The 26,312-nt window shown below is 34.7% G+C and overlaps 2 protein-coding genes across 6 annotated transcripts; one reads left to right on the forward strand and one right to left on the reverse strand.

Moving 5' to 3' along the window:
• Positions 1 to 826: 826 nt before the first annotated feature.
• On the forward strand, positions 827 to 6,541 carry LOC306859828 (tripartite motif-containing protein 16-like). The gene is made up of 6 exons (XM_079401139.1): positions 827 to 1,466; positions 2,512 to 2,595; positions 2,804 to 3,037; positions 3,125 to 3,278; positions 4,367 to 4,426; positions 4,884 to 6,541. The coding sequence occupies exons 1-6, from the start codon at positions 900 to 902 to the stop codon at positions 5,510 to 5,512; spliced, it is 1,728 nt and encodes a 575-aa protein (XP_079257265.1). The 5' UTR covers positions 827 to 899; the 3' UTR covers positions 5,513 to 6,541.
• A 7-nt stretch (positions 6,542 to 6,548) lies between these two features.
• Positions 6,549 to 25,847, reverse strand: LOC306859826 (F-box/LRR-repeat protein 5-like). 5 transcript variants are annotated; one of them, XM_079401137.1, is made up of 12 exons: positions 25,734 to 25,842; positions 23,187 to 23,402; positions 21,133 to 21,228; positions 19,501 to 19,684; positions 17,300 to 17,476; positions 15,773 to 15,898; positions 15,540 to 15,688; positions 13,378 to 13,460; positions 11,828 to 12,541; positions 8,501 to 8,573; positions 8,425 to 8,452; positions 6,549 to 7,483 (listed from the first exon to the last, which is right to left on the reverse strand). In XM_079401137.1, exons 1-12 carry the CDS (start codon positions 25,815 to 25,817, stop codon positions 7,407 to 7,409), a joined length of 2,007 nt encoding a protein of 668 aa, XP_079257263.1. In that variant the 5' UTR covers positions 25,818 to 25,842; the 3' UTR covers positions 6,549 to 7,406. The 5 variants fall into 5 exon arrangements, with proteins under 5 accessions (XP_079257263.1, XP_079257262.1, XP_079257261.1 ...); XM_079401136.1 differs by having other exon boundaries at positions 8,425 to 8,573; positions 25,734 to 25,847; XM_079401135.1 differs by having other exon boundaries at positions 8,425 to 8,573; positions 19,495 to 19,684.
• Between the last annotated feature and the right edge of the window lie 465 nt (positions 25,848 to 26,312).

A 26,312-nucleotide genomic window follows, 5' to 3' on the forward strand; every position in this document is an offset into this window, starting at 1 on the left:
TTCTCAACTAAAAGTATTATTTTTAGACAGGTGATTCTGATGTTGGGAAAGATCTTTATGTTGGACAAAAAAAGTTGTCTATTTGTCAACTAGCCCCCCCCCCCCCCTTTTTTTTTTGCATATATTAACTATATAAAGATCAGCATTTATATAGTCTACATAAACATATCTGACATCAGACAAGGACTTTATGGGAAAATGAGAACATTTTTACTCATTAACATCGAATTATTAAAACTGATCTTAAACCATTAAAATAATTCCAATGATGTTGAGCAGAGAAATAACATGAACCAAAGAATAAACCATGCCACTTCTTAAACAGAGCATATGAAATAATCTTATGAAACAAAAAGCATTCAATTATGAAACAGCCCGTATTACGGCTCTTCCTGTTTTATTGTCTCTCTTAACAAGTTACACAAGTTTCTGTTTTGAAAAATGCACGGCACCTGGGTATATTATACATATATACTGTATAACACACACTTCCCTGGAGGTGACTACAGAGGGGAAAAATACTATAAAACCAGTGGAAAAACATAATTTTTCTTCTCTATGCAAATACACAGCAATGGCTTTCAAAAAAGGAAAAGAGACTTGAAACAACATGATGGTGCAATGTCTCTCCTTTGTATTCCTATGCATATACAAATTAATTTTACTAGCTAGTTAGTCTGATATTATTTTGCTAAAAAAGCAAGCGGCATCGCCCTGGCAAGCAACTGCATGTCTCTCTATTAAGGTTTCACATTAGAGCAAGCTTCAGTTCTGTCTCTCTCTATCTGTGGCCACACACACACATAAGAGAGTCCCGCCCACATACACGCACAAGGAAAAGAATGAAACGAAACTAAACTGTTTGTAGAGTCCCTTTAACACCGAGCTCCTTGTTCTTCATGCAAATGGCAGATGAACAGGACTCACGCGTGTGCTCCGTTTGCCTCCAGGACCTGCAGGAAAACAGCTGCCCTCAGTGTAAACAGAATTCCTCATGTGGGACAGATCTGGAAGAATACGAGGCTCCAGCTGCAGATCCAGAAGAATACGAGGCTCCAGCTGCAGATCTGGATGATTCCAATGCTTCTGTGTCAGATCTGGACAAATCTGTTGTCTGTGTTGCAGAGGCACTGGAGAGGACAGGACTTCAGACGGAGCAAGCTGAGGATGTGGAGTGCGACTCTTGCAGTGATAGGAAAGAGAAAGCCATCAAGACATGTCTGGTGTGTTTGGCGTCTTACTGTGAAACTCACCTCAGGTTGCATAAAGAACTGAATGTTGGGAAAGCACACTTACTGGTGGATGTCACTGGACAGCTCCAAAAAAAGACGTGCCCCCAACATCATAAGCTCCTGGAGGTTTACTGCCGCACTGACCACCAGTGTATCTGCTGCCTCTGCATGCTGGACACCAACCACAAAGGACATGACATGGTCTCGGCTGCTACAGAACGAGCAGAGAAACAGGTAAAGGGGGGGTGGGGTCGGTTTGAGTCCAAGGAGGTTTTTAATATAAACAAGCCATTTTTAACAGGTTGGGTGAATATGTTTGAGAATACCCAGTTGTTATTTGGTTTACAAATAGGATTTTAATGAGGGATTGTTGGTATGGACTTGGTTCCACAACTACAGAGTAGATGTTGCTCAAATAAGACTTTGTAAACTCTCCCGAACACAGCCTTAATGATTAAAATCAAGAAAGCCAAAGAAAATAAGAGGCAATCATGTTTGAAAGGCAGTCAATTAACTAGTTGGGTGAATAAGTTTGGGAATAGCCCGTTGGTGTTTGGTTCATAAACGGGATTTGGGTTGGTTTCAGTCAAATTCCAAGTCCTTTTTAAACTCTTTGGGTGAATTTGTTTGAGAATAGCCAGTTGCAGTTCGGTTTACAAATGGGATTTTGATGAGGGATTGGTATGGAATGCTTTTTTGGTATTGCTCAAATAAGACTTCGTAAATGCTTCAGAATGAAACCTTAATGATTCAAATCAAGGAAAGACGATGACAATAAGAGAGACTTTATTATTTTTGTGAATACATGTTTGAAATTTAGTCGATTAACTGGTTGGGTGAATATGTTTGGAGAACAGCCAGCTGCAGTTTGAGTCATAATCAGGAATTTGGTGAGAGATCATCATTATGGACTTGGTTCCACTACTGTAAAGCAGATGTTGCTCAAAAAAGACTTTGTTTTTAATCATTAAGTCTTTGTTCAGAAGAGTTTAAAAGGACAATAAGAGAGAGACTATCTTTTTTTTTTTTTTTGGACTATGTTGAATCAGTAAAAAAAGACTTTGTAAGCTCCTCTGAGAAAAGACACACTAATTAGGAGTCAATGAGAATAAGACATACCTATGTCAAGTTGCCAGAACAGTTACCAGGCACAAAAGGTTATGATACCTTGAAATGCAGCTGGTGTCCTTGTTATACCGCAGTAGTTCTCCGTCAACAGTAATGCTAAATTTAAAAGACCTGAACAATGTGTTAAATGACATTGTCTACTGATTCCCAGAGGCAGGTGGAAAAATCTGCGCAGATGGTTATGGATCGAGAGACTGAGCTGAAGGAAATCCAAAAGACATCAGGTAGACTCAGGGTAAGTTTGTACCTGAAATAATTGTCTGAAAACTTTCTCCTATCCCAAATGAATAGGCATAAGCATTGGTTGACTTCCCAAAGTGAGTTGAACCATGAACAATAGAAGATGGGAGAGGGACATTTGGTGCCATTAGTAATCCAGAAAATGTACACACTTCACCCAAAATTTAAATGAGAACAAGAACAAAAAATGTTTCCACTAACAGAACTTGACTCAAGCAACGGAGGAAGAAGGTGACAGGATCTTCACCGAACTGCTCAGCTTTATGCAGAGAAGCCACACAGAGATGATTACGCTGGTCCAAAGTCAGATGACCACAGAGTTGAACCGGATTCAGGGACATTTGCAAGATCTGGAACAGGAGATCTCAAAGTTGAAGAGAAATCAGTCCGAGTTGAAGCAGCTTTCACACACTGATGATCACATCTATTTCCTCCAGGTAAAAGCACCACCGAGCTGAAATGACTAATACTTAATCTGTTGTAGATCGCTTCTTTCCTCTCCTGATTATCTCCAAATCTTGTAGGAGGTCCAATCCCGCTGGCTGACTTGTATTGACTTCCAAAGCATGACAACTAACCCACAGTTTTCTTTTGGAGAAGTGATCAAGTCCCTCACCTCATTAACAGCACATATAAAGGACATTTGGAGACTGGAAACAACCAGGATATTCTCAGCAGGTAAAAACTGATGGGCGATGAGCAAATTTGGTCCACAGAAGTGGTTGCATTCAAAACTATTTTAGTCTAAAGTATAAGACTCGTTTGTCACACTAATGTCCTACTCAGACTAGAGCTTTGTGGTTAGAATTTCCATACATCCAAAAAGTACAACAAGACTGTTTCACTGATGAATTGATACAAACCTGTCAATCACTGACTCCCAGAAGTTGCAGAGCAACCAACCAGTCAGACATACAGTAAGAACTGGTGGATTTCAGCATCTTTCGCTAAATCAATGTACCACTGGTAAGTGGGCTGAAGTTGAAATAGTTTCATATGGAATCTGTACCTGCCTGTAAAGAATCCACCGTAGACCCTAAGGGGATATGATAGAAAAAAATATGAAATTGGAGGAAACATTGCATTTCAGTGCTTGTGCATTCTTTCACAAATGTTTTGCATTCCCCCAAAGAGACTTTGCATTCCCTCACAAAACCCCATGCAAAATTTCAAGGAAATGCAAAAGTTTTGTTGAGTGACCTCAAAGTTTCTCAGGGGAAATACAATTTTTCCTCTCATCTCATATCTTATCCATGTCCATGTCACTTTAGTAAATTGGTGGGCAAATCTGGCCATCGAGGGCCACTGTCCTACAGAGTTTAGTTCCAACCCTAACCAAACACATGAAAAACATAACCAAAGTGTTTACTTGAAATGAATAGACAGGTACGTTTGATTAGGGTTGGGGCTAAACTCTGCAGGACAGTTGCCTTTGAAGGCCTGAGTGTCTTGCTTTAGGGAAGGGGTCTCCAAACTTGGCCCTTGAGGACCGGTGTCCTGCAGAGTTTAGCTCCAACCTTAATTAAACACTCCTGAACCAGCTAATCAAGGTCTTACAAGGCATGCTATAAACTTCCAGGCAGGTGTGTTGAGGCAAGTTGGAGCTAAACCCAGGGCTGAGTTTGGAGACCCCTGCCTAAGGGGCTCTTTAGTACTCGACAGTACACTTGGGATTTACAAAGTCCTACATGTGTCCAACCTCTTGTGAAAAGGTCTGCAGATTCCCAAATAAACAATCTGTTCTGTCACATCTCACTTGTCTTTAGTGACTGCAGATAAGAGCCTACTGCCGCAAGAACCCAAGACAAGGGTGGATTTTATGGAGTGTAAGTCATTCTACTATTTTTAAACATGCCAAATTTCATTATGAAGCCAAAGGTACAATAGGAAAATCCCAATCGCTAAAGATGCTTAGCCTTAGTACTGGTTTGTTAGCTAAAGATACTTCATTCACATTAAATTCTGTTTTACATACAAAGACAACTTACCAAGTTGTGAAGACCCAAGTAAAGGTCATTGCACACGGAGTTCGAAATTTTTGCACGTTAAAAAATAAATACAACCTCACGTTGTGTTAATCACGTTTACACATTGCCTCCGAAACATTCGTCCATTATAAAAAAAAATTGGATCAGGTTTGATTTCGTTTTCGCATCCGTAGCATGCATCTTGATAAGAATGAGTACAAAAAAAATACACGTGAAAATTTTTGGACTGGTCTTGGGGTAAAGCTGGGCTTTACTTGGGTTTTGCCTTTTCACCCCGTTTCTCATTTCCCACCAGTTCTGGTTCCCTTGAGTCTGGACCCAAACACAGCCCACAGGAACCTTCGGTTAACAGAACAGAACCAGGCTGTGGCTTGCAGTATTGAGCCCCAGTCATACCCAGAACATCCGGACCGCTTTGAGTGGTGGGCCCAGGTGCTGAGCAAGGAAGGTCTGACAGGTCGCTGCTATTGGGAGGTCGTCTGGAGCGGACTGTACGGCGTCGACCTCGCAGTGTCCTATAAAGACATCAACAGAACTGGGCAAGGAGACAACAGTGGGTTTGGCTATAACAGGCACTCCTGGAGTCTGGACTGTTCCATATCCAGATACGCACTAGTGCACAACAACGAGGAGACGGAGATCAATGTACCCCTATCCCACCGGATCGGGGTGTATCTGGACCACCGGGCAGGACAGCTGTCCTTCTACAGTGTCTCAGATACCATGATCCTCCTTCACAAAGTCCACACCAGATTCACTCAACCACTTTATCCAGGATTTGGGCTCTTTCAGGGCTCCACTGCAAAATTCTGTGAGCCGCAAGAAGGTGGATCACCGCAAGTAGTTGACAGCCCCAAAAACAACAAAACTTGTATAAAACAAAGACGCATAAGAACAGCCATGAGGAGAAACCATAGACTGTAAAAAAAAAAACAAAAAAAAAAAACTGTCCGTTACCTGACCCGTAGGTTTCTGAAGAGCATTTCTGAAGCCCAAAGTAGGCAGAGTCGGTCGTCGCCATCTTGGCAAGCGAATCACCACATGTCACTCCCGGATAATCGAAAATGGGCAAAGAGGCGGGACGTGGGCGGAGCTGGTTGCTGAAACCACGCCCACCTAGCTCGCCAGTGGTTAAAGCTGCTGCAATGCACCTGTCACTCAACTTATAAAAAATGTCACCCCCTCACAGTTGTCATGAAGGGCAAAGTTAGCTATATAGACCAAAATCACTTTTTGCACCAGGCTGTAAATATATTTTTCTCTGCTGTAAAGTTGGGCATTTTAACATGGGGAGTCTATGGGATTGCCTGTCTCTAGCGGCCAGTCGATGAATTGCCAGTCGTTTAAGTCACTTCCGTGTTGGTTTCAAGTGAGGGACCGGGAGGCTGCCGCTTGGGAGAAACAAGTATCTCAGATGTGGAAAGCGAGGAGCTAGCGGTCCTGAATAAATTAAAATGTTTATATCTGGAATCGTACAGAAGAAAAAAAATTTCTTTAAATCATATAGCGGGAAATGGCATCATCAGTAGTGCAAAAAATGGTAATACATCTTTTTTTGGCAGCTTGATGCTTTAGGGAATCTGTTTGTAAGGTACTGCACTCATGTTCTCTATTTACATTTGTTTTACATTTAATTGAAGGCAAAAATGCATTAGCTTCACATACGAGACCGCTTCTGACGTTCAGATGCGTGATGTTTTTCAAAGGTAAATCGAAAATAGGAGGTAGCTTTTCATACAAGTTTGCCCAAGAATGAAAATTCTGCCCATTTTTTCTCATCCCCATGTTGTTCCAAGTCTATATGACTTTCTTCCACAGAACACAAAACAAGATGAACCACAGAGCAGCTCTTGAATTTCACACATGTACATTTTCAAACTTGTTGTGCAGGTTTGAGGTCATCGAGACCAAATACCACTGCAACCCCTATGCTCAATAAAGACTTCAACAGACAAATGTTATCTCAAGGTGCTTTTAATGGTCAGCTAATGAACCCAAAAGAAACAGATCATGCAGCATCTAAAAATAAATCAGAAGAATGAGTATAATATACCCAGGACAAACCACTTTTTTAACCAACCAACGCTTGAAGTCTGGGAAAACGCTCCTACTTTGACACGGTAGCCAGATATTTAGTCACAGATGATGTTTCGCTCAATGCAGCTGAAGAGAATATCTGCAACTAAAATCTGGCGGTCATCCAGTCATTCCCGCATCAGGTTATAATAAAAACACAATACAGCTTCTGGTTATTAAACGGTTGTTTTCCAAAACACCTGCATCATTTGACATACTACAACTCAATGAGCTTGTCAACTTAGGTCTATTAACTTGTCTAGAGTATTTTCCTATTCAAGAACTTTTAAGTCCAGAGAAGGGGAACCAAAGCAGGTGATTTTAACATCAAACCTAAAGTAATGGTTCAGTAAAGCCAGATTTGAGCTTGAGACGGAGCAGTTAAGAGACTAAATGCGCCTGGGTGAAATACTCAAAAAAAAAAAAACCTACACAATGTTGAAATAACATCTTAAAGCACTCAAAATTCATCCCATGTGAGCGGAAAGGAGACAAATATACAAATATATATTATTACAAATATACATCATTCAGTTCCTTCACAATACCGCTCAGAAATTGCAATGAAGGTGATTGGTTTAAAATGCCAAATTTCACTTTATTTAAAGCATTTTTGGTTTTAGGGAAATCAAATTGCGTCGAAGGGCATCCTGAACCAATTTCCCGATTAAAGTGCGCATGGATGAGAGAGGGACACGAGGCAAGAGGTGGAGGGGTAAAGAGAGATACAGAGAAAAGAGGATCACTCTCCGGATCGACAGCAAGCCCTGAAGCCGCACTGCAGATTCTGGCATCCGCTGGCCTTGTCAGCATGAGGACCTGCAGAACCACAGAGAGATTCAAGTTAAAAAAGCTCAAAATGAAGAGACAAAGCTTTCAATTCATGTGCTGGAAGGATCAGTTTGCATAAATGCGTCCACTGAGGAGATTTACTAAACTGCGAGAAATAAACCATACTTCTAGAGCTATATTCAAGAGGAACGGTGGGTAGAAACCCATAAATGGGCCGTGGACAGCAGGAATAAACAAAAAACATGCTAAATGTATATGATAAAATGCAACTAGTCTATGAGCTGCTACACGTTATGTCAGATAAATACACTGTTCATAATAACCCACCCTTTACTTACCTAGATGCCGTCATACTTGGACTTCATATGTGGAATTGTGTGCATTACAGTCATTTACATTTAGCAGACTGTTTCATATATCACATCATACAATTATTACATTCATGTAACAAGAATTCACAAATGTTTGTGTCAGCTAAGCACCTTTAAGCTAAAATATTTAGAGATTTTAAGAATGTGTGTATTTTAAGAATTGGTTCCCAAATTAAAATGTGTGTTAAAAAAAATAAAAAATAAAAAAAAAATTATATATATAACCAATTCTCACTATTGACTAACTATTAACTACAACTTTTGCTTCAATAAACTTTTAATTTTCTGTTTAGTTAGGTAGTTGGTAAATTCAGGTATGGAGAAGGATTAAAGGATATAAAACATGTTCATGCAGAATAAGGCATTAATATATACTTTATAAGTACTAATAAACAGCCAATATGCTAGTAATATGCATGCCAATAAGCAACTAGTTAATAGTGAGAATTTGGTCCTTAAAATAAAGTGTTACTCATTATTTGTCATCACTAGCTCGTCAGAAACCCAGCAGCACAGTTTGGACTTTCTTTAATCATGAGATTGTATGGCTGGACTCTTGGTACGAGTCAGTGTGAGTATGTTCTGAGTGTGTGTTACCGTTAATGTTATCGCAGTAGTAAAAATGCTCAGTGTTGAGGGCGGGGCAAACGGACACCAGCTCCTGAAGCCCCGCCCCCGTGATGAGCAGACAGCCGGAGAGATTGAGGTGCACCAGCAGAGGGAGTCCTCCACGCTGAGACAGACACCTGCAACACACACAAACCCTCAGACACTGTCCAGATGTGTGTGTGTGTGATTTCAATAACAAAAGTCAAGATTTCAGAGTAGCATGAGAGCCTAAAAGCATCATGACACCTTTATCAATATTTTATATCATTTAAAGAGTTAATTTATTATTCATACTGTTTGTAATTGTTTAATAACCAGCATCGTTACTGTTACCAAAAACTATTTTCATTAATTTAAATTAACTTTAAAATAAAATTTAAAAAAATGTGAGATAAAAATAAAAAAATTGGGGGAAAATTTACAACTTAGACAATTAGAAATAAAAATAAAGATAAATACATCTTATTTGAAGAAATAAAAATTAAATTGCAAGAACAAATAGCTAAAACAATGTTGCTATTGTTTGCTAAAACTAAAACCATTGTTTTCATTCATTGAAATAAAGCTGAAATATACATTTTAGATGAACAACTTAAACTTAAAAAGAAAAAAAAAACTAAGGCTGTTAAAAATTATTCCGGTATTTAAAATGAAGCTGAAATAAAATATTAGGCAAAAAAAGTTTGAAATATTGCCTTGACTGAAATATGTTTAAATACTAAAATGATTAAAGCTGAATTAAAAATAACGTAGATGCAAGTAGAAATATTTAAAGAAAAACTCACAAAAGCACAACCAAATTGCTTAAAACAGTGGTTTTCAAACCGGTCCTGCAAGCACCTGTGTCCTGCACATTTTCTATGGCTGTATCCGAAATCGCCCCCTATACCCTCATTCACTATTCCCTACATTAGTCCACTCATACAGTTCACTTGAAAGAGTGAATGAAAACGAGTGAGTGAATTCGGACACTAAGTGCACCGGAAGGACTGCCGCTTTTGCATAGTTTGCTTCCTGTTAAATAATCATTTGAAATGGGCAGCTCCAGTAGTAAGATTGAAGGATTTATCTAGAACTCAGTCACGGAAATTATGTATAAACCCTAATAGTCAATTTACAATTAATTTGTACCTTTGTTGTATTCCACGTTATTACGCCGTGGACGAGCGTTTCTAAAATCAATGAATGGATATGATTCAGCTGCGGGCGCCATCTTCTGGTGAGACGCGGGAATTGACTCGGCGCGCGACTCTCAGTGCATTCTGGGGATTCTCTAGCCGTTGAGTGTACATCGGTTGTACACTCGTTTTTGCGGTGCATTGTGGGATTGAATGAGTGCACTCGAGAACATCCACTAAGGTTTCGAACACCACTTAAAATGGCCGTCCCCTCAAATAGTGCACTATTTGAGTGTATAGGGGGCGATTTCGGATACAGCACGTCTCCCTTGTCAGACACACCTGATTCAACTCATCAGCTCGTTAGTAGAGATGCAAGGCCTGAATCAGGTGTGTCTGACAAGGGAGACATGGAAAATGTGCAGGACACAGGTGCTTGCAGGACCGGTTTGAAAACCACTGGCTTAAAATATAAACTGAATTAAAAAAACACACGCATACACACACACATATATACAGAACATAAAAATAAGGGTAAAATATTTTTCAAAATCTATATACATACACACACACAGATATATATATGTTACAGATAGATAGATGGATGGACTGAGTTTTCTGGATTCCATTTGTTTACATTTTAATTTATCTGGACTCCTTTTTAATAAAAAGTAAATTTTTTTAACTATTTATTAATCAAAAAGCATATCAAATTAATTAAAATCATGAAACTTATACAATTTCAGTGAATTTATAAAAGTTAAACAAAAACTACATGCTTAGGGTCCTATATGAAATGCTTTGTTTTTCCTCACCATGTGTCTTATTGTTACCAGATTCTGTGTTTTATGTCTAATCATTTGAATGCATGAACACAACTTAAGTTTTTCAAATTTATTCTTAAAACAGCCTAATGAAATGTTTTTTCCTCAGAAATTCTGTGTTGTGTATTTAGTTTTTTATGGTTATCAAATGAAGGCAGAAAACATTAATTTCATTTATCTTTTAATTATTGAAAATTAAACTATTTTTGGCAAACAAAGAGGATTTACTATTAACATTAAAACAGGAAATGTGTGATTATTCCTTAAAAATAAAGTTTCTATCAATTTTAGTAGTAGCATTACATTCTACTGAACAAGTAAATTTTACGGGTTATTTTGATGGTTACCATGAATACCTTTAAATGTCTGTGTTCTTCTGTGATATGATGCTGGTTTTACTCAAATTAAAGGGTAAAATGCTTATGAAGTGACTCTCGGAGGCATTTTGGAGATGTTGTTTATGTATTTATGTACTCATATATTGAGAAAACAGAGGCTGAAATCACTGCGCGCGTCACGAGCTTCAGTGTGTTAGGGCTGTCAAAAACTCAATTCCAATTTTGTATCTAAATATTATTTGAATTAAATTTTAATTTAAAAGGCATAATTTCAGTTTCAGGAAAAAAAACTTTTGTCTTCTCTCCTGAGGCCACAAGAGGGCGCATCGAGCAAAAATATTACTAATCCACGGTTCTTCAAAGCATACAATAACGCGACTATCTTTGAAAAATGTTGCGTGCAGTTGAAATGCCGCTTAAAGTCGAGACATGTTTTTTCAAAGTTGAACAATAATTTTAAATGGCTTTCGAAATATCCGTCTCTCTTTTGCGAGACGTGAGTGCAACGGTGATAGATGTCCCTCTAGAAAATGCGCAAATTATACGTTCTGTGTGAACGGCTTGGTTTCAGTTTTGACGTAAACAACATCATCTCCGCATTGATGTTCTCTTTTTCCGCAGTATTTTGAATGAACAGCGTATCCAGTGGGTTTAACTGGATAGGTTATAAAAGCATTAAAATGCAATGACACCTACATCTTCATCGCATCTCGTGCGCCACTGATAAAGCCGCCTGACGCACACCTCAAATTCGAACGTTTTGCATTCGAATGTGGATTTTGTTTTTAAATTTGCCAAATATTCGAAAAAAATGTACAGCCCTAGTGTGTGTGTGTAGTAAACAAAACCAAGCTTCATATATAAAACTGACCAAAATATTAATTTTGACTTCACTGAGAACTTGAAAGCTTGTCATGCTTACATTTAATTTAAAATTAACTTAATTCAATTTAACTTTAACTTCCTTTTAAATAAAGGAATGCATTTAATAGCAGATTTGCTTTCACTGACATATTTAATTTGTTTAAAGAATCATGAAATATCTCAGATATTATCTGAAACTGTGGCATTATGAAAACCAATCGTGTACGAGAGAGTATTTATTTCGTACCTCATGCCAAGATCCGTGATCTGATAGCATCCAGACAGGCTGAGGAACCTGAGTGCCCGATAGGCTCCTGATTGGTTAGTCCTGTTGTGATGCTCAGGGCAAGATTCACCCTCAAACGAGCATTTAGTCCGAAACTCAACACTGCCCCCGGTGGCCTGGAGGTCACATTGCGCTTCTCTCACAGTCCAGAGCGCCATGTCAGAGGTGCAGCAGGTGGAGTGACCACACAGGGCCTCGCCCATAGAGCCGTACTGCCAGTGGGAGGGGCTTATACCAGTCCTGAAGCTCCGCCTCCGGCTCCTCTTACAGCAGCATGAGCTGCCGCCTCCCTGCAGCTCTAAAATGCAGCCACACCCACTTTCCTGTGCAGACACACCCCCTCGTCTGCTCCAATCAGCCGCATCCTCGATGTCGGCGAGTTTGGCCGGGTCGAGAACCCAGAAGTGGGTGGGGCCACAGCCAGAGCCACGCCCACCGGGTCTCCACTTGAAAATGAGATCCTGGCAGCTGCGCCCCATTGGTGGGAGGGAACACTCATCCTGGAATTTGATGGGAGAGGGCGGGGCTTTCAGCAGCTTGGCTCCGCGATCCGGGCAGGGTGATGTTAAATCGCCCAATCCCAGCGACAGGATCTTTAGTGTGCGGTCCGTGATTTTGTCGCATCCCGAGAGATCCAGCTGCTCCAGAGTACGACACGCCCCAAACTCCGCCCAGCTGAAAAAATAAAATAAATAAATAAAAAACTGAAAGTTGTAATATTCTCGATTTCAAATGGGCAGTGTTTGGAAGGTTACCCTATTTAAAATGTAATAAGTAGTGTAATTATTTCAATTACTTTATTAAAGTAATGCAACTGATTACTTTTCTAAATTTCTATTGTTTTCAACTGATAATCATTTTCAGACATTTAAAGCAAGCAGAGTTAATCTTACAGTAGAACTCAACACTGATTACTGTCAGACTTTCAAAATCCTTCATCACTTGAATTGAGATTATAATTTAATTTTAAAGCACAGCCACCATAAATCAGACTTTAGCACTTCTTTTTACTTTGAGGTTAAATACAGATTTAAAATCATAACAGGAAATAGTTTAAGAGATACGATACTCTTTTTGCAATCAAATTTTTGCATAGCTGTGACAGGAAACACTGGCATCGAACAATGTCTTGCAAAATCGTAATCTTAAAAAATAAAGCATATACATAAACCCAAATAGGAAATAAAACAGTTAATGAATACGCATGCATCCTATTCTGTCTCCTAAACTCATTGGTGTCTCATATTTTAAAGCAGTCAATGCAATTTATGAAAGAAGTCAATTAAATCTGCATGTTGGTGTGTGGGTGAAAAAACTTCAGATGTAAGCCCCTTTGTAATCGTTAACATCTTCATTACTGTAATTTAATTACAGTTAACTGATTACAATTACATTTATTTTGTAATTAAATGACAAAATACTGAAAATGGGTCCCATTAAAATCAATGTGCCGTTACAACAAATAGCCAGATGAGTGTGGTCTGGAAAAAGAAATCAGAAGAAGAGCCAACCTGTCAAAGGCAGAGTCAGAGACGTCAGTCTGCGTGAGATCCAGGTGAGTCAGGTGTGGGCACAAACTGAGGATCTGTCGCACCTGGAAGGAGAAGTCAGGGTATTATTTACATGGCATTACAGCATCAAGGAATACAATATACAATTACATTTATATACAAATGATAAGAACAACTTTAAATAGTTTACTGAAGAAGAATAATAACTATATTTCATAGAAATATAATATAACAATATAATTCATACAGTATTAATATATAAACACAAGTAGAATTAATTACATTTAATAATAATAAATGAATAACATATTACTAACAGTAGTACAGACCAAAAAATGCTTAATAGTCAGTTATTTTACAAAAATACAATATAATAACTACATTTCATAAAAAATATAATTTCTAATACAGTAGAAAATAAAATATTATATTATTCCCAGATTAAATCTTTTTAAAAAGTATTCATTCATTTTGGTAATAAAAAATGTAATAATAAAAGCAGGACAATATGCTTAGTAGTCAAAGTTATCTTTCAAAAGTTTTATATAACAACTATATTTCATAGACATATAATAATATAACATAGTATATTTAAATAATTACGTAATTTATATATTAAATAATATAGTATAATATAATAATGATTAGATTAGATTGTAGTTCCCAAAATAAACTTTTTTGGGAAATTAAAAAAAAAAAAAAAACTATTAATTAAATGCAATTAAAAAAACATTAGCATTTAGTAGGACAGACTAGTAAATATGCTTAATAGTCAAAGTTATCTTACAAAAATATAATCAAATATCATCACTACTGTATTAGGTTAGATTATAGCTAACAGATTATACCTTTTTAAAACAATTATATAATAATTTAACAATAATTAAAACATTGGGCCTCATTCATGAAACAAGCAGAACAAATTCTCTGATATACATCTCGTATATGGATTTAACCCCGTCCGCTGCTCAATATCCAGCATTACATTAAGATAAAGTTTGGTTCTATGCCAGAAACACAAACTATCTATAATGCTTACAATAATACATCATCAAATATAAATAGAAGTACAATTAGCATCAAGCAACATTTGAAAATGTTTGCAATTATGTTTTTGCTTAAAACCCACTTTAAACCATCATCGAGTGCTTGTGATAACGTCCGATTGTGATATATAGTTGATTTTGATTCCATAATAGGAAGACATATGCACTCTTTGTGTGTTTAATAAAGCCACTCTGCTTATGGTCAATCATTTATAGTTATACAAATGCCATGAGCTGCATACAAAACACATATGGAAAATATATCGTCATAATCATGTCTATTTGCTTTCATATTTCATGTAGAAAATGTTTGACTTGAATTTTTTCGCCTGCTCTGACTCATATAACACTCGCGCACGAGGAAGAAAACGGACAGATCACATAATTCAGTGGAGAATTAATAGAAATTATATTAAGAAATTGCCTGTTGACTTCTGCCATTTATCTAAGGTGATATTGGAAGTTTTTTTTAAACATTTGTTTCATGTATGTGACCCTGGACCACAAAACCAGTCATATGGGGTACATTTTTCGAAATTGAGATTTATACATCATCCGAAAGCTGAATAAATAATCTCTCCATTGATTTTCTCAATATTAGGATTTTTTTGTACCCTCAGATTCCAGATTTTCAAATAGTTGAATCTCAGCCAAATATTGTCCTAACAAACCATACATCAATGGAAAGATGATTTATTCAGCTTTCAGATGATGTGAATTTATAACAGCTCTGAGGGGGTTTGTGCCTAACAACGCCCCTTAGCTGTTATAAATTCACTGTAAAACACGGCTTCATGAGGCTTATTGCTTTATTCTACATTGCATTTTGTTGTTGCTTGAATTCAATTCAAGCAATTGACGCCGAATTGCAGCAAATTTGAAAGTGAAAGTAAAATGTGCACAGATCTTTTAAGCCATTTAAAAGCGAAGGATAGTGAGGAAAAGAGGGAAAACTTGAACTAAAAACAATGGAATTGCAGCTAAAGTGAAAGTCAACCGGTGGGAAAATTTCTTCACCGTCACAAGCCTACTTTAGGCCTTAAAAACCCCCACACATAAATCTGAAATCATGGAAATAACATTGCACCATTGTACAATCATTGCAGACGTACGCACCATCTTGCTGGAGACGGCTGAGCTGTAGGCCAGACTGAGCGAGCGCACAGATGGACCGATGGCGGGCAGCAGGTTCTGGACGATCCCGTTCAGCAGCCTCTTCTCTCTCTGAACCGCACTGATGGCTGGAGACTCCTCCGACGCCGCCTCTGGACACACAGCACAACACACGGCTGAGCTACGGCCCGCGGGATCATGGGAAGGACAGCTTTGAGCCGCAAGGCGAGGCTCACCTGATTCATCCACGTCTGCGTCCTCGTCCCACTCCTGATAGGCTCGTCCTTCATCCTGCAGACTCTTCACCCAATCCTCATCCGGCTCCTGGTCCGACTCGCCCGGAGGACCGCAGTAATAGTCACCTACACACACAGTTAACAAATTACAACAACTCATCAGATCACACTGTGTGGGATACTGAACTCAACTCCATCTTCTGTTTTTACATTAAACTGAATTAAAAATGAAAAATAACTAGTGACATTAATGCAGTGTTTCAACTAATTAAAGTTGTATAATTATAACAATAATAAATGAACTATACATAATTATAAAAATAATTAATAATTATAAATTATAATTATAAAAGTAACTCACTAACACAGAATACAATAAATTTAAGTTTTATAGTATTATAAAATAATTTAAAAAACTTATTATAAAACTAATTCACTAATGCAGTACAATACTATTTTTGATTAAAGTTTTATCATTATAAAAATAAAAATAAAATAATTCACCAATGCAGTACACTAATGTTTTTCATAAAAAAAATTAAATTAAAAATCTAATAAATTACTTAAATTATCAAAAACAGTATACAACTGTTTACAATAACAGTATACAATAAGTTTTATTAAAAAGAAAATAATAATATATTATTAAATAATATATATATATTTTAAATAAATAATAAAAAATACGACAAAATGCAACAGTGAAATTAATTGAAAATTTACCCTGTTTACTTTTATGAAGTTATTACTGGTCCTTCTGTGAATGATCATCTGTGATAAAGCTGGTCAAATATGGCTTGAATATTATTTTGGTCAATGTTTGATCAAAATCATATTTTACTAGTTCTTACAAAATGACAATAACTACATAAAATCCTTTTAAATGGTTAAGAAATATAATAAAATACATAAATATAATTTTATATAATCATATGAATACAATATTCATAATTTAATATAATTACTTACTGACTTTGAAACCCGTCTTTTTAACAGTGAGTTAATAACTTAATTCATAGAATTAAATTATAATATAATATTTTTTTTATTTGTAATATTTATATAATTTAATATAATTACTCACTGAAAGCATCATGAATCTATTTAACTTTTTTTTTGTTTTTTTTTTACAGTTTTTTTAACAGTGGATAGATATCCTTGACCGTTAAATATAACTCAATTGAAAAAATAAAAAATTAATTAGAAATAATATAGAATATTTTAATATATGTACATATTTAAATAAATATATAAAATAATAAATAAAAATAAATAGGCTAAAAATTATTAGATCAAACATGTTGCAATACTCTGGTTGACCAAGAGGCTCTCATTGTGAAGTGTGCAACTCTCACTTTTCACAATCAACACCAATGGACAAAATCAAACCCCTACGGTTTTTTTCACATTGTCAAAGTGAAGTTGGTCCCAACTTCCAAGCCGGTTTCAATGTGGCTCTTTTATAACCCCAGGTTTCTCTGCACTTACTGATGTTGAATAAGAAAAGCAGACAGAGATGTAACGCACCTCTAGCCCAGCGAACGGGGTACAGGTGCCTCCACAGAGACCCGGTCTTAGCCACCTGAGCCCAGACGCTGCACACCTGTCCACAGCGGCACAGATCCTCGGGCCCCAGAAACCTGAAGATCCGCAGCAGCAGCTCCTGCGGCAGCGCCGAGACGCACCCGCGCTCACTGCCCCGCTCTGAGGAAGACAAGCCACGGCACAACTTACACATCACAGCTCACATGATTTACAGCCAGACCAGGGAACTTCAGATTTACTTCAGCGCGGAAACGCATTGAGAAATCAGCGGCTGGCTCCTCCGCTGAAGCTGACGCAACCCAGAGCATGTGAGTGAGGAATCAAACATCCAATCAATAATATCACAGCCTACAAAAAATCTAATCTGTCATACATTATTTTCAACTAAATGTGACCCTAGAGCACAAACCCAGTCATAAGGGTCCATTTTTGGAAATTGAGATTTCTGCATCACCTGAAGGCTGAATAAATAATCTTTCCATTGATGTATGGTTTGTAGGACAATATTTGGCTGAGATGCAACTATTAGAAAATCTGGAATCTGAGGGTGCAAAAAAATCTAAATATTGAGAAAATCTCCTTTAAAGTTGTTCAAATTAAGTTCTTAGCAATGCATATTACTAATCAAAAATGAAGTTTTGATATATTTACGGTAGGAAATTTACTAAATATCTTCATTGAACATGATCTTTACTTAATATCCTAATGATTTTTGGCATAAAAGAAAAATGGATAATTTTGACCCATACAATGTTGGTTATTGCTACAAATATACCCCAGAGACTTACGACTGCTTTTGTGCTCCAGGGTCACAAATATTCACATAGAAATATGTTTTAGGGCTGCACGATTTGGGGAAAAAAAATGTAATTGTAAGTTTTAATATATAAAAAAAATAAAAATAAAAGTCTATTATTATAATTTTTCCATTATTCTAAAGGAAAACGTAACTTAATCTGTTTGTTTGTTTGATCAAATAATATTTCATCAAAAATAAATAACTTTTTTAAACTCAGAAGGGGACAAAAAAAAGTGGCATGACTTTTTTAAAAATTATTTATTATGTTTCTAGTCTTATTGCTCAATTATGGTAAAAATCATAATTGTGATTATTCTTGTTAATATTGAAATCATAATTTTATTTAATCATTGCTTTTGGAAACATGCATTTACTTGATCATTTTAAATATAACGCAACTGAAAAACAGAAAAAATAAATGCAATAAAATTAGATCAAAGAATAATAAATATTATATATTTTATAGATATACTATATATTTAAATTAATATTGTAGAGCAGTGGTCCTCACTATTTTTTTCATGGGAGCCGCACTGATAGGACAAAGTCAACCGGAGAGCCACTTTTACCGCCAAGTATCAAAAGTTACATCCAGTCATAAATAATTGAAATCACTATTTTATTTAATCACTTTTGGAAACATGCATTTATTTGAATTAAATATAATTCAACTGAAAAACAAATAAAAAAATAAATGCAATTTAAATGAGATAACTAAATAAAAAATTTATTCTATAAATATAAGATATATTTAAATAAAAAAATCTAAAACTAGTAAGTGAACAAATAAGATGATAAATAAAATGAATAAGGTTTGCTGGTCATGTTTGTAGCGCATAAGGGCGCAAATGTTTTGATCATATATCGATATAACTATAAAACAACATTATATTGATAATAATAATAATAATAATAATAATAATGTTATTATTATTACAATTATTGTTGTTGATTTTACTGAATAAAACATTCAACAAAATAAGAAATTACAATAAAAATAAAAAATTACTATAAGTCTATAGAAAATAACTTATTAATAAATAATAAAATTGTTCTTATGCAGTATAACTGTTATTATTACAATTATTATTATTATAATGCAGTAAACATACAATACTAATATTCATGGCTATACTTAATTACTTTATTTGTAGAATCTAAACCCTTTTGTGGATGTTTGGATAAAGGGATTCGATGTTGGAGGATCTTCCCCTAATATTAAAAACTTGTGTCCTGAATGATCTATTCTATAAACAATCTGGTCCCAGCGCTTAAGAACATTTTTCCAACATTGGGACTAATTTGCTGGAGTTTCCCTTCTGTGGATGAATGGTGTGGTGTTGTGACTGATGTGTGTGCGGTTGGCTCCTCGGCTCACTCTCACCGTCGCCGGTCTTCTCGTGGTCGGAGTATTTGAAGGCCTTGTGCAGCTCCTCGGCGTGGCTCCAGAGGCTCAGGCCCTTGAGCACGTCTGCAGCGGAGCTCCACGAGTGCTGCAGCATCACCTGCCGCTTGATGGCCTTCAGCTCCTCGTATGTGAAGTACTCCATCAGCATGGGCTGATACACCTGAGGAGAGGCGCAGAAACATCAGACACACCACTGAACATACACAGCACATGTGATTAAAGAAAGCACTCTGAGCTACAGGAGGGACCAGATCCAGCACACAGACGCTTCTAGGGGGCCACTGCACAGTTAAAGTACATTATATCGTATAAGTTTAGTAAATTGATTTAAAAAAAAAAAAAATGAATAATACAATTAATATTTTTATTCTTTAATGAGGTTTTAAATTGCTCAAAAGTGACATTTATAATGTGACAAAAGATTTCGGTTTCAAATAAATGCTGTTCTTCTGAACTTTCTATTCATCTGTGAATCCTGAAAAATAAAATGCATCACGGTTTCCACAGAAATACTGTGTTCAACATTGATAATAATCAGAAATGTTTGTTGATCAGTAAATTAGAATGATTTCTGAAGATCATGTGACACTGAAGACTGGAGGAATGATGCTGAAAATCACAGAAATAAATTACAGTTTAACAGATATTCACATAGAAAACAGCTGTTTTAAATTCTAATATTTCATCATTTTTACTGTATTTTCAATCAAATAAATGCTGCCTCGGTGAGCAGAAGAGACTCTTTTTAAAAATGGTCAAATATGTTGCAGACGCCAACCTTTGGAAAGTGGTGGTATATTTTAGAAATAAACATTAAAACAATCAAACTATAAGACTTCTCTCTGGTATTATATACAAACTAGTGCATCCAAAATAAAATGCGTTGTTTGCATAATATATGTGTGTTCTGTATATTTATCATGTATATAAAAATACACACACATACAGTCTATATTTTGAAAATATTTACATGTATATATTTATGTTCAAATAATTATATTGTATATAAATATACTTAATATATAAACATAAATTTTTTCTTAAATATATACATGCATGTCTGTGTATTTATACACTCATAATAAATATACACAGTACACATTTTGTAAACAAAAACTTTTATTTTGGATGCAATTAACCGTTTGACAGCACTAATATTTATTATTTTATTTTTACTGAAAATTTAATTAATTGATACTTAAAATAAAATCACAGAGAATGAGCTTACATAATTGTATGATATGCCTATAAAGTATTATTAGTATTACTATTATTAAAATAAAACTAAATTAAACTAAATAAAATATAAATAAACAGGAATTGAGCTTACAGAATCATATGGTACACCTATAAATTATTATTAACAATCTCAGTAGATACTTTAATATAAAATAACTGAATAATGAAATAAAAAAAAACAATAAAATAAAAACAAATAAAACAGGGATTCAGCTGGTACACCATTTTAATAACATCTGATGTAGTTCAGACATGTATTTTGTGTTATGTATATAGCACAATGTGTAAACACTAATATTAATCAAAGCAGGGCTTTTTTTGCTGTTGTTTTGGTCTGATGTAATATGAGTGTGATGACGCGAGTCTCACCTCCTCTTCCTCCTTCATATGAGGAAGGAAGTCCTGAGTGAAGGCCTCCAGCCTCTCCTTCAGCTGCTGCGCGTAATTCAGCTGCTCGTACTCGCTCTGAAACACATCAATTAACCCGTCATTTACCTGAGACGACCCCAACCTCATCACGACTGACGAGGATTCACTCTCAAACACAGAGTCAAAACCCATCGAGAAACACAGTCTGCAGATGGAGCGCTTCGATAAGCTGACGCTCACATGAGAATTGATTTCATGACTGCAGTTATTAGAAGCCTGCTGTTTACAGACACTCAATATCTTCATTCCTTCCATTTTCCGGACAGGAACTCGGAGCAGGATTTCCCAATGCCCTGTAAATAATCGAGTGGAAAATTCCCTAAATTTGGCAAGTTTGGCCTGACATGTCGAAATGGACTTTGTCATCGAAGACAAAAATCTTGTGGATGATTCTGTACGGCACTTTTGTTTAAATACTTAAATAGAGGGTCATATAAAATTGTAGTATTTTATCTTGACGCCCGCTTAAAATATATATATAATATAGTTTCTTATAATTATTTAAAAAGTTTGTCCATTGCCTTTTTTTCAGCTTTTCTCAGGCCATTACAAATAAACAGCTTTTTGTTGCCGCTTTTATTATTTATATATTTATTTTTTCTAAAATTATTTTAAAATTTAGTTTAAGTTTTAGTATTTTTGTTGTTGGTTTTGTCATTTTTGTTACTTTTTAAGTGGTTATATAGTAAATAAAAATAAAAATAAGATTAACATGCATAAAGAATTAAAAAATCTAACTAATTGAATGAATAGATTAAAATAAAAATACTAAATTAAAAACCATGCATTAAATCAATAAAGAGCTTGATTAAAACCAACAAATAAAAATAAATCCTAACTAAATAAATACATATTTGACTAAAATATTTGTTTAAATGTAATATATAGGAAAATAAATACAAGATAAAAAAATATGACAATAAAGAGTAAAACATTAAATATAACTAATTGGATAAATAGATTAAAATGACTAAATGACGTGATTATAACAAACAAATAAAGTGGATAATTCAAAAATAAAAATCTAAACTAAACTAAAAAATGATTAAAATAAAAAAAATTACCATTTTTTTTATACATACTTTAAGTTTGTAATTTTAGTACACCAGGCTAAACTAAACTAAAATGAGAAACTAACAGATTAAAATAAATTTAAAAAATGACTAAAATAAATTTAAAACATTTAATATTAAATAAAAAAACAATAACCTTGACCAAAATATACATAAAAATAAATCAATAATAAAAACATATTTTCTAAATATATCTATGTAGTTTTTATACATTTTTATTTCAGTTTTAGTTTATTTTAGTACACCAAAAACTAAATGACAATGAGAATTGTTGCCTTGCCAAATAGTTGAAATACAATAAGTTTTTTTTATACTTTATTCTATTCCAAGTAACCACTTTTTTTTATTTTTTATTATGGATTTAGCTTTATTTAACTAGTGACCCTGCAGCACAAAAGCAGTCATCAGTAGCACAGGTATATTTGTAGCAATAGACAACAATACACTGTATGGATCAAAATTATACATTTCTCTTTTATGACAAAAATCATTAGGATATTAAGATCATGTTCCATGAAGATATTTTATAAATGTACTACTGTAAATATATCAAAGCTTCATTTTTGATTAGTAATATGCATTGCTAAGAACTTCATTTGAACAACTTTAAAGGAGATTTTCTCAATGTTTAAATTTTTTTGCTCCCTCAGATTCCAGATTTTCAAAAATAGTTGTATCTCAGACAAATATTGTCCAATCATAACAAACCATACATCCATGGAAAGATTATTTATTACCAAAATTGACTCTTATGACTGGTTTTGTGGTCCAGGGTCACATAAACAATGATAAGTGCATAAACAAGGTCTGTGTCACGTCAGGGCTAGCGGTCGTTCTCACCACTGAATGTCCACAACAGCATATCAGTAATTATCAGTGTGTCATTAACAGAGTGTCATTTCTGCTGAGACACACACACACCTTGACGCTGCGCAGCCCCTTCTCGAAGAGCGACAGCATCTCGGAGAGCTTGTTGTCAGCGTGCACGTGATATACGGTCTGACTGCGCTCCTGCAGCAGCTCCATGATGCACTTGTTCTCGATCTGCTCGTGCATCTTGAACTCCTTAAACGTGGCCAGGAGCGACTGCAGAAACGAGCGGAAGTCCCTGTTGTTGGAGAAGTTGGTGTTGGACAGCTGTGGATGGAAACACAGCAATGAAATATGACAATAATAATAATAATCCAGAACATCTCTCTCATCTGTTTCATATAAAAGATGATCCAGTTACTGACTGGATGCAGGTTTGTATACAGCAGAGATAGACTGATAACATAAAATGGGATTTTGGCCATTCTGAGGTTATGATATTGAGATTTTATGTATGACTCGGAAATGACTGTAAAATATCGCCATTATGCTGGATATCGTCCTCTCTAGACCAGGGGTTTCAAACAGAGGTCTAGGGATGAAAATAAATAAATAGATCTAACTAACAAAATAAATTAATTAATAAATAGATTAAAATAAAAAAAAAAAAGATCATATAAAAAGAATAAAGAAATTATAGAGAGAGTGAGAGAGTATTATATAAATTAAATATTATATAAAAATATAAAAATTTGATTAAAATAAACAAACAAAAAAATCGAAATAACTAAAAAATTGATTAAAATAAATAAAGGACTAAGCTAAATTACAACAAATAAAACAGGCAAATAAAAAATTAAATCTAACAAAAAAGATTAAACTTAAAAATTACAACAATAAGTTTAAAAAAATTATTCAAATTAATAAAACAAGATTGATAAAAAAAAATAAAAATAAACTATTGAAAATGGATAAATAATAAAAAATTAAATCTAACTGAACAATTAAAATAAACTTAAAAACAGGTAAATAAAAACAAAAAATAATAAGACTAAAATAAATTAAAACAATTATTTAAATAAATACATTTAATTACATTTTAAAATTGATTAAAATAAAAACTTAATTAAAAAATAAATAAATCTAAAAAACTAAAATAATTAAAATGATGAATAAACTATTGAAAACGATTAAAATAAATAAAAAAAGGATAATTAATGAAAAATATAATCTAGCTAACTAAAAAAATGATAAAAAGTAAAATAAAATAAAAAAATAAATAAAAAATTGATTAAAACAAAAATGGAAATAACTAAAGATCTAAATACACAAAAATACTAAAATAATTACAAATATTAAAAACTTGACTCCAAAAAAAATATATTAAAATCGACTAATTAAAAATAAATAAATAAAAATGGAATACATAGTACATAACAGTAGAGTACTGTAGTAAATTGGATTTAAAAAAATATATATATATTAGAAACTAAATATTTTCCAAATAATATTTCACTCATGAAAATATATAGCTGTGTTTGTAGGATGGCGGTCCCTCACACGAGGATGATCATATTTATGGATCTGTAGCATCGAAACGATTGAAAACCTCTGCTCTAGATGACCATTACTAACTCCTATCAGAGGAGCATTAGTGTTATATAAAGATGAATCTGTGTCATACATTACACGAGTTCAGACGCAGCTGAGATACAAGAGTGTGTGTGGATGCACTAAACACAACAAACCTACTGACACAGCAAACACACACACACACACACACACACACACACACCTTACATAATCAGGGTGTGTGATGTCCAAACCCAAACACCAGTCCAGATTTGAAAGCTACACACCCACTAAAATCCATTAAAACCATCAGAATCTCCATGCAAAACCTGTTTAGAGTAATTAACATGATCAGACTGAATCAGACTAAAGCCTTTGGTCACTGCATGACACTTTTACATCTCATTTCAGAGGTTTATTCAGTTTAATATCATATCTGCAATGCATAAAGTGCATTTAAAGTGTTTCAATCTAGAAATTAAATGATTGTAGATCAGACACACTGCATGTGGCATAATTCACATCTGTGTAATTTATTAACACGCAGATTACAAGGCATATAGAAGTTTATATTGTGTTAGTAATACAATAAATCAATCAAAAAAACTGTTTTCAATATATTACACAATGCAATATTATAAAACACTGCGTATTTCCATATGTCACGTGGGTTAGGAGTTTGAGTGTTTATATTAGTATTATTACTATTACGTGTTTTTAAAGATTTCTGAGTTCAGAAATTCACTTTAAATGCAACCCTACGCAAGTTATGATTATTTTTGATGTTTTTATTGCATTTCATAACGTGTTTTGTACAGATCTGAGATCAGACATTGTTATTAAACTCTCGTAGACTCGGTCTATGGATACGAATGGGATAAAATGTGCATAATATATATAAAAATAAAGATGAAATTAAGTGTTTGTGCTGATTTGAGATCAGACGGTTATCAGATGTTTACATTAAACTCTGATGTCTGTTTATTAGCCGTCTTGCTAACATTAGCGCTCCTCAAACACACCATCAAACGACTTAAAAACTCCTTCTGTGGGTAAAATAACACATGAAACGGATCAGACACGAACCTTCTCGCTGTAGAGCCCCACCAGCTGCTTCATGCGCCAGTGAGGTCCGGTAAAAACATCCACCTCGTCGGGAAACGGAGCCATGATCGCGCCTCCATCAGCTCCACCGCGGACTGAGCGGCGCGCGGGAGGCCAGATCCTCGGCGAGAAAACCCTCCTCGCGGGACAACAACAACTAATGACATATATATACAAATAAAGAATAAACCTAAATAAATAAAATCCCAACAACAGCATAAACAAAATAAAATGTAATAATCAAAATATAACAATTAATCACGATTAATCACAATTTTTTTGTTTACATAATATGTGTGTGCTGTGTATATTTATTATGTATATATAAATACACGCACACACAGTATATATTTTTAAAATATTTACATGTATATATTTATATCCATATAATTTACATAATAAATTAAATATTAAATACACGTTTTTAATATATAAACATAACATTTTTCTTAAATATATACATGCATGTGTATTAATTTATATATACATAACAAATATACACAGTACACACACATTTATTATGTAAACAAAACAATATTTTGGATGTGATTAATCATGATT

The sequence above is a fragment of the Barbus barbus genome, assembly GCF_936440315.1.
Source record: "Barbus barbus genome assembly, chromosome: 40".
Taxonomy (NCBI): Eukaryota; Metazoa; Chordata; class Actinopteri; order Cypriniformes; family Cyprinidae; genus Barbus; species Barbus barbus.